Genomic DNA, 10,107 nt, shown 5'->3' on the forward strand with positions numbered 1-10,107 from the left:
CTGTGAACTTACTGTATGTTTCTGTGTAAGGCTGTCTTCGTAAAGCCACTTAAAGATAATCAGCTGTGGGCTTAAGGTAGACGAACTAGTTCCAACAAGACCAGCCTGGCGGGGCACCGTTGTTAACGCCTGTGTAATCCCAGCACTTAAAAGGCGGACGCTGGCGGTTCACTCAGTTAGGAGATGGAGACCATCTTGGCCAACAAGCTGAGACTCCCATCTCCGCTAAAAATTCGGAAATCAGGTGGGCGTGGTATCGCTTACCGTAGTCCCAGCTTATTGGGAGGTGGAGGCAGGAGAATGGCTTAAACCTAGGAGCCGGAGGTTGCAGTGAGTCGAGGTTGTCACTGCACGCTAGCCTGGTGACAGCGAGACTCTCTCAAAAACGGTAGTTTGTATAAAAGCTACATCTTGATCGATATTGGTATGTTTAAGGTTAGCATTATGTATATGAAACTACAAAGTGCAGCCACGTAGACAATGTTACTTGCATTATGATCCCAAATTTTTATAGACCTCCCAAAAAGGCAGTAGTTGAGAGGAAGTTACGTTTTGTGCCACAGGTAAGTCAAGGTGTGGAAATCATTTTGGGAACTCTGGAGAACTCCCAAATCTGATTTGCAGGAGTGAAACAGATTTAAAGTGTCTTGTAATTTTCTTAAATTTATAATAGTTTCCTTAATTGTCGTGTTAACTGGTTGTTGACCTCCATCTGTAAGGGCTCTCAAGCATTAAACTGATTTCAGCCACCTTAAAAACGAATCAAATGTTACTTCTTGGAAACCTGGTTAGCTGGAATTCTCAATCTGTTTAACGCATGTTCGTTTAACCTTTTAATGAAATTTTGGATGTGTATATGTGCTTGCTTTAAAAAGTTAGTACCGGGCGGGCGCGGTGGCTCACGCCTGTAATCACGCACTTTGGGAGGCTGAGGAGGGCAGATCATGAGGTCAGGAGATCGAGACCATCCTGGCTAACACGGTGAAACCGTCTCTACTAAAAGTACAAAAAATTAGCCGGTCGTGGTGGCACGCGCCTGTAATTGCAGCTACTCAGGAGGCTGAGGCAGGAGAATCGCTTGAACCTGGGAGGCAGAGGTTGCAGTGAGCCGAGATCATCCCACTGCACTCCAGCCTGGGTGACAGAGCAAGACTCCGTCTCAGAAACAACAACAAAAGAATATATCGATGTACAAGACCTGTTAAAATAAGTGCCCCCACACTTTTGTGAACAGTAAGGCAGTTCCTGCAAAGCCCCTGCGTGCTTTAGCTGGGAAATCTTCCAAGGAGGTGACAAATTGGGGGGAAGGGGCATCTAGCATCTATGCTCACCTTGTACTGGGGATGGGATCATCTCCAGTCAGGTATTCATGCTTCTCTAACACCTTGGAAAACAGCAGGTATCACATAACTGCCAAATAACCTGTCAACTTTGTGACCACTGTCAGTAGACTATCCTGATTATCCAAGGACTTTTAGGCTTATTTGGGCAATAGATAAGTAGGAATACCAGCAAATAAAAACTCTTTTTCAGACTAAACTTCATGTAGCTTTTATATCGATGTATTTTGGCTCCAAATAACAGGAAATGCTAGCTGGACTGGTTGAGATAATAAGTAATGCAACCAAACAGGACAACCTAAAGGCAGAGAAGTTCCACCAATAGGATGATCACAGCCCTGGCTCCACTACCCTGCAGTCTTGCCTCTGCCCTTCTCCCCATTGTGATTTTGCCATCATACTGGTCACAGTTCCAAGTGTTCATGCAGAGATGATAAAGTAAAGGCAGGAAGAGTCACTCTATTCCACTGGGTCTTGGATTGAGAGCAAAAGGAGTCTTCCCAGAGGACCCCATTCCTCTCAGGTCCGTTTTCTAGAACTGAGCCTAGTTCAGGTGCTGCCTGAGTCATTCACCTACAGAAGACCACAGGATGGGTGTGAACTGATCATCTACCTTCATACATATTTGGCATTTTAAAAAGTTAAATATAGTTCTGGGTACTTTGTTTTTGTTGTTACTGTAAATGAGGTATTTCCTATTCATTATTCTTTAACATTTTGTTGTTATATATGTAACACTGCTTTCTGTGCATTTTTATTATTTTTTATATCCTTTTAGTACCTCACTGAATTGACTGACTTTGCTATTGGTTTCCTGGTAGATTTTCTTGAGTTTTACATGTCTGCAATACAGGTTGAGCATCCGTAACCCAAAAAGCTCCAAAATTCAAAACTTTTATTGTATGATGGGTTTCTTTCCTAGTCTAGCTGATCCTATACACAGCTTAATATAAATTTCTATGTACATGCAATAAAATATGTTTAATATTATTAATGAAACAATGCCAGATTGAGTTTTCAAAATATTTTAAAAATGTGTGATATAGTAATATTTGTGCTTCAAATAAGATTGAAAATTATATTTTAGTGCATACATTGTGGAAAACACTATAGAATTTCCTCAAAAAATTAGAAATAGAACTACCATATAAATCCAGCAATCCTACTACTGGGTATATATTGAAAGGAAATAAAATCAGATTCTCAAAGAGATATCTGTACTCCCATGTTCATTGCAGAATTATTCTCAATAGACAAGATGTAGAGAGAACATAAATGTCCATCAGCAGACGGATAAAGAAAATGTGGCATATATACAAAATAGAATACTATTTGGCCTTAAAAAAGAAAAAGAATCCTGTCATGGGCAGCAACATGGATGAACCTGGAGGATGTTAAGTGAAATGAGCCAGGCACAGAAAGACAAATGCTGTATGATCTCATAAGTGGAATTTAAAAAATGTTGAACTCATGGAAGTAGAGAGCAGAGTGGTGGTTACCAGTGGCTACAGTTGGGGAGTGGTGGGAAGATATTGGTCAAAGGATATGAAATTTCACTTAGGAGGAATAAGTTGAAGAGCTCTATTGTACAATATGCTGATTATAGTTGGTAACAATATGTTCTATTCTTGAAAATTGCAAAGAAAGTAGATTTAAGTGTTTCCATAACAAAAAATATGTGGGGTAATGCATATGTTAATTAGATTGATTGCTATTCCGCAATGTATATATATTTGAAAACATCATGTTGTACACAGTAAATGCATGGTTTTTATTTGTCAATTTAAGAAATGAAAATAGTTGGGCAGAGAGTGGATTTTAGGGAGGCAAGATTAAGAGCAGTGAGATTAATTAGAAACTGTAATTCAGGTGAGAGATATGAGTATGCAGACAAAAATGGTAGCTGTGGAGATGGTGAATAATCAGACAACAGAAATATGTAGGAAGTAAAATTACCATATCTTGAGAGATTGAAGTGAATAGAAGTTGAACAGAGACTATTAGAGAAAAAATACATTTCTGGTTTGGACAACCATGTGAATAGGGTGGTACTCATGGATGTAGAGAACACAGATGTCCAGGAAAGAGTTCTGTTGGAATCATCTGGAAATCCCTGTGGAGAGAATTCTTAAGTGGCTAAGCAACATTAAGAACTGTGATATTGAGTAAGCAGTTTACTGGAGTTCACAGAGACGCAGAAACCTGCGGCTTTAAACCTCAAATCCCAGCAGATAAAGGGGAGTTAGCCTGATCACTTTTCATAGAGTGCAAGAAAAGGACCGTAAAAAGCACAAGAGATGCTGCAAAGAGAGCTATTCTATTTACATCTACAAAGTGCTGATCAGGTCCACCCGGACTTGGAGGATGTTTTGCACACATTATGGCCAAAGTCAAGAAAAAGCAAACAGCCTAATGCTCAGTGCCAGACTTCCCTAAGTGGGCCTTTTTTGTCATCGTAGAGGGTTTGTAGTAGAAAAAGTCGTAGACAAAAAGTCAAATTTCCCCATGGCACTATCCACAGAAAGAATATCCCCATGAACCCAGGATTATGGGAGCTCCTCTTGGATTGCTTCAGCTGTGAGATTTTAGCTTTCACCCAAACTGCTGCAGAAAGAGTTAATGCGAAGTTTAGACTTAAAGATAACCATGTATGTCTAGTCCAGGAAAAAAGTTTATCAGTCTGGCAATGACGCATACCCTATAATAAAATAAACATTCTATAGCCCTATTAGAAGCTTTCACTGGCTCTTAAAAGAGCCTTTGGTTTGTGGAGCTCATCTGCTGGCTGGATTATGTTTTACTTGGAGCTGGTGTACTTGGTGACAGCCTTGGTGCCCTCCAACACAGCATGCTTGGCTAGTTCCCCGGGCAGCAGCAAGCGCATGGCCGTCTGGATCTCCCTGGAGGTGATGGTCGAGTGCTTGTCATAATGCGCCAGGAGGGAAGCCTCACCTGCAATGCGCTCAAAAATGTCACTAACAAAAGAATTCATCATACTCATGGCCTTGGAAGAGATTGCAGTGTCCGGGTGGACCTGCTTCAGCACCTTGTAAATGTAAATAAAATAGCTCTCTTTGCAGCATCTCTTGCGCTTTTTACCCTCCTTCTTTTGAGTTTTAGCGACTGCCTTCTTGAAGCCCTTTTTGGAAGTTGTAGTGCCCTTTGAAGCAAGCTGCAGCATGTTCATCTTACAAGTTCACTGGGAGATCAGTAAGTGACGTTTGACTGGAGCGAAGTGTGATATTTACAGGTATGGCCCTCAACCTACGTCATTTGCATCCAACATCTGATTGGATAATAGGTAGAGAAAGTATGTAAATAAGGCAACAGCAGTAAGGTTCTCTGATTGGATAGATGGCTATCAGCCAATCAGTCAGATAATAAGCCACAATCTGCCGTCAGACTAGAAATACGCTGACTACCCGTTTTAACGGGTGTCTTTTTCGGTTATAACTTTTATTTTTAAGCTATGTCTTAGACTGGGGAAGCTCGGGGAAAAGGCAGGCGCTTTTCATTCAGAGAGGTTCTGCAGTTCCTCATGGGCTGTGTCCGCCGGCTGCTCAGCAAGGGCAGCTATGCTGAGCGGGTCGGGGGCGGCTCGCTAGGGTACCTGCCTGCGGTTCTGGAGTACCTGGCCTCCAACATCCTGGAGTTGGTGGGCAACGCCGTCGGGACAAGAAGACCCGCATCATCCCACGCCGCACGCAGCTGGCCGTCCGCAACGACGAGCTCAGCAAGCTGCTGGGCCGAGTGACAATGGCCTGGGGTGACGTCTTGCCCAACATCCAAGCTGTGCTGCTGCCCCAAAAGATTGGGAGTCACTACCACAAAGTCCAGTGTGAATAACCACGCAAGTTGTAAAAGCCAGCGAAGTGACTTGAATGTCTAATGTCTAGAAGAAGAAGAAAAAAAAAAAACAAAAAAAAAAAAAAAACAAAAAAAACAACCCAAAGCTGAAATCAAAGGCTCTTTTCAGAGCCACTCAATTTCTGAGTAAGAGCTAGTTTACAAAAAGGATTACAAAATGCTGTTTCGTCAGTAAGACTACAGTTTCGTAAACAGGACTCAGAACAGTTCTGGTTATTGGGGTATCCGAAGCAGTTTCCTTTAATACTCGGTAGTATTGACAGCAGAACTTGATGTTTCTGGGGGAAACTGTTTCAGCAACTACTTCAGGTAGGCAGGGCAGTCATCACAGCAGGCTCCTGGAAGGGGAAATGCCATCCTTCTTGGAAAAATGAACAAACGAATTAGGACGTTATCGTGACAACCTTTCCTGAGAAAAATAATGTGAAGACGGGGAATCCTATTTTTGGAATTGAATTTTAGTTAGGGAGTCGAATTAGACTGATTAGAAACAAAGGAAGAAGATTTGTAAACTTGCAGCTTTCAGTACAACTCTTGTTGGGAGAGCATGCCTCTATTGACATCAGTCAAGGAATGGGCATATCTAAACATACTCCTAGGGCGCATGTTTTCTTCTGCCAAAGAATTACTTTCCGAGAATTCTAGGATGGTTATATGTCTAGAAGACCGTAGCCATGCCATTTTAATAAACCAAAAGATAAAAGGTACATATGGATATTTGATACCTTGTTTATGTGAAAGTGCTTAATACACTATAATAAAGTTTATAATGTTTATAAGGTTTATAAGCTACACATTAAGATACAAACCCATAATTAGGCTTTGGTTTGAGATATAACGGACACACTGAGATATAAATATCTTATAAATATATCTTATAGATATATTATACTTATAAATACTCATAAGTATAAAGATACTAATATTTAATATGTGGGTTATATCTCAAACCAAAGCCTAATACTCTGTGTGTGTGTGTGTGTGTGTGTGTGTGTGTGTGTGTGTGTGTGTGTGTGAGACAGAGTATTGCTCTGTTGCCCAGGCTGGAGTGCAGTGGTGCAATCTCGGCTCACTGCAACCTCCGCCTCCTGGGTTCAAGCGTTTCTCCTGCCTCAGCCTCCCACGTAGCTGGGATTACATTCACGTGTCACTACACCCAGCTAATTTTTTTGTATTTTTAGTAGAGACGGGGTTTCACCACCATGGTTAGGTGATCTGAAACTCTTGACCTCAGGTGACACGCCCACCTGGGCCTCCCAAAGTGCTGGGATTACAAGCGTGAGCCACCGCGCACGGCCAAAAGTTATTTTCTTCATAATGCTTGTGTCCATAAAATTATTACTCCAAACTTATAGAATTAAATAAATATAAGAACTATTTGTTGAAAACAATTATTAAACCTCCGGGAACTTAATTTAGATAGAGATATTTAGGAATTGTTTTAAGGTTACAAGAACACAGTTTAAAAAAACCTATGTTAACATTTTTGAAAATATTGAAGAAATGTAAGAGTTTCTGAAAAAATAGAAATTGCTTAAATTAAACCTAGAAAGCAGTGAGGACTAAGATGAATGGGGAAAAAATGAGGTCACCAATGAGTTAACATCTTCAAATATCAGGCGACTTCTTAGACATTTAAGAAAAGGATAAATCTACAGCTAATGAAATGGTTTCGAATTATTAAAAAAATCCCAAAAGTGAATGAAGAAGGCATGCTACTAAGTGCAGCACGTTCTCAGTTAGAAGTAAATATACACAAATCTTCCATTACATATGAGCAACCAACTCTGGTAGCCAATTAAAAAGTTAACAGTGATAAACCAAGATCCATCTACGAGTGTAAGGATGTTTGAATGCTGAGTAAAATGCAAACCTATTTGCTAAAGGAAAAATAAATCTTAAACTCAGTAGATGCTAAAAAGGCATTTGTTAATATGTTTAGATGGATAATCTTTATTTCTTAGTGGAATACTGGTAGTTCTTGTTAGAGTACTTTTAAAATCACTGTTATTTAACAATGTTCTTGATGATTAGACAAATCTTTAAAAAGGGTACTAAAAAGATTCTCCTACACTAGTAGAAGGAAATAAAATCAGATTTAAGTAACATCTGCAGGGCAATGCCCCACAATTAACTGAGAAATAATTATTGGAAATCATCAGTTCTCCTCAGAGCCATACACCCTTTCAGAAAAGGAGCTGTGATCAAGTTTCAAAAAATATCATTTCAGTAACTCACTGATGTTCAATGTAGTAACTGCAGCTGCTTCAAAATGATGGCATTAATCTGTCATCCTCAGTTCATGCAAATTGTATTACATGACAAGGGATTTTAATAAGTAAAACAGAACATTTTTGGTGAGTGTTGGCTGCGCATCATTTATAAATTCAGAAAGCCATAGTAAACATTTACTAAAGGAAATGACAATTTTCTACTGTAATTACACTGCAGAAAATAGGGAATGTAGGGGGATTAAAGACAAATGAAATTGAGAATGAGCAAGGACATATAATACTTGGTATTAAAACCCAGAAGGGAAATAAGTACATCTGATTATCCTCCAAAGTGGGTGAATGAGGAGCAGAGAATAAGCAGTGAATAAGTGAGCAATCATGCTCTAATGCAGTCTGTTCTGCAAAAGACCAAACAAGGGAACTGTCTTACTGCTGTAACACATCACAAACTCCTAATCTGGAAACATCAACATTGACAGAATTCAAGTACCCAAACTATACAGTAGAGCTAAAAGTTTTTTCACCTTTTTTTTTTTTTGACTACAAAAAACATTTAAGAAATACCTTTTACTGCATGACCAAAGTCACAGTTAGGGAAACATGCACATACCAAGAGCTAAAACAAAAGTTTTCAAAAACAATATGCTATGGTGGAAGCATTCTGACATTCCTTTCTAAATTATTGTGTTGTGTTCTATTGTTTTCTTGTATGTTGTATTTCACAAGTGGTTCATGACTTGCTGTTCCGAACAAGACTGGGATGATGAAAATGGTCAATCAGGATAGTCCACTCTGCACTCAGGTTTAGTCAATAAAGGAACTGCACTCACTGGGGTACCATGATTGGTTCAAAGGGTGGGCATGCTACCCAAGCTGAGCCAATAAGAATCTTTTCTGATATTTTCAGACCTGGAGATTGAACAGACACATTTATAGGGTGCAGGACAAATCAAAAATTTTAGGAAATTAATCCAGAGCTGCCAGTGGCTGAATCTCTTGCTCTTGGAGCACTTTAAAAAATAAAGGTGACATCAGAAATAAAAACTTCTGTGGCTGTTCAAAGAGAAGGTAGTGGGGGTGGGGTGGTAGGGGGAATGTCTGTGTATCTCAGATTCCACTCTCTGAGGACTTCAGTCCCAGCAGTTTTTCTTTCCAGTCTACAGTTACCCCAGAACAGAACCTTTAATGGGCCCCACCCTTTCCTCCTTAATTTATCTCAATAATGAGTTTCTTTTGTAAGCACATCTGTCTGACAAATTTAAGCAAAAATTTTCAGCTTGACACAATAAAACCCCTCCCCAAAATCATAGTCAATTAAGTGTGTTTGGTCTTTAATCATGGCCCCATATCTCAGTACTTATGTTGGTGATATTAAATGGCTTTGCTCTTAATCAGGGTGTGCCAGAAGGGATAAATGAAGAATAAGAAAGAAGCATGAAATTAAGCTAAAAGATGGAACTTTTCTCTTTCCTTTAACACTGTAAACCAATTAGAAGACAAATTTAGAGCCAAACAAGGGGTATGGCTGGCGCTTTGAGAAGATTTTTGAATCCTCAGAACATTTTGACTCCTTTCCGTGAGGTCATTAACCCATTCCTTCCCTTCTGCTGTTAAGAAGCCCTATCAGACCAGTAGGATGGGCAGGTCTGACTCTCAGTGTCTTCTGTTACACCAAGATTCTTTTGAAATCCTGAAATTTATGAGAACTGGACCATATTTAACTAAATTTGTTCTCAAGGTCTTTCTACACAGTAAAAATAAAATTAATACCCTATTACCTTTTCCATCTTAAATTGTACAAAATTACATGGTCCAACTGAACTCATTATGAAATCACATTTGCAAAAATTGTAAGAGTGAGAAAATTATGACAGTGAAAGAGATCTGACCTAACCGACTTCATCTTGCTAGATCTTGTTAGATCTTACCTAACCAACCTCCAAACTGCCCTTGGTTATTTCTGAGCATGGGCCAAGCTAACTTTGGGAGAAATTTAGTTTGTAGTTTAAGTTATAATAGCCCTTCTCAATAAATTAAACCACCTTTGTTAAACTAATGAAAGCCTACCAGGTTAGGAGGATGAGAGGGTCTTAATTTGTAGTTAAAACATTATTCCATTACTAGCCATTATTCAATAGGTGACAAGTCAATTACTCTTGTAAATAATGTCATTAGTGTAGAATCTAAGATTGGATTTTTGGATGTCTTTTCAGGCGTTTGCATTTCTGATGACTGGATGGCCCTACTGGACCCATGACTCTTGACTCAACTGGTCCTATGGCCACTACTCAGAAGTGGACTCAGCTTCAGGAAGGTCATTTTCCCTATCCCTATGATTGCATTCTCAACCAATCAGCAGCACCCATTCCCTAGCCCTCTGCTTGCCAAACTATCTTTGAAAAACTCTAGCCTCCAAATTTTCAGGGAGGTTAGTTTGAGTAATAATAAAACTCCAGTCTACATTCTAGCCTGTTTTACATGTATTAAACTGTTTCTCTATTGCAATTTCCTTATACTGATAAATTGGCTTTATCTGGGCAGCAGGCAAAAGAAAAAAAAAACTCATTGGGTGGTTACAACTGCTATTACAACCAGTAATATATGACCATCATATGGCACCCAAATAATATGATTTTGGAAATATGAGTTACTGCCTTCCAGTGAAA

General features: G+C 39.5%; 1 protein-coding gene and 1 pseudogene across 1 annotated transcript; one reads left to right on the forward strand and one right to left on the reverse strand.

The window, feature by feature from the left end:
• Positions 1-2,092: 2,092 nt before the first annotated feature.
• Positions 2,093-4,744, reverse strand: LOC126952995 (histone H2B type 1-A-like). Its single transcript, XM_050788250.1, has one exon. The coding sequence runs from the start codon at positions 4,525-4,527 to the stop codon at positions 4,138-4,140; it is 390 nt and encodes a 129-aa protein (XP_050644207.1). The 5' UTR covers positions 4,528-4,744; the 3' UTR covers positions 2,093-4,137.
• A 134-nt stretch (positions 4,745-4,878) lies between these two features.
• On the forward strand, positions 4,879-10,107 carry LOC126952999 (histone H2A type 1-A-like; annotated as a pseudogene).

Source organism: Macaca thibetana, chromosome 4 (genome assembly GCF_024542745.1).
Source record: "Macaca thibetana thibetana isolate TM-01 chromosome 4, ASM2454274v1, whole genome shotgun sequence".
Taxonomy (NCBI): Eukaryota; Metazoa; Chordata; class Mammalia; order Primates; family Cercopithecidae; genus Macaca; species Macaca thibetana.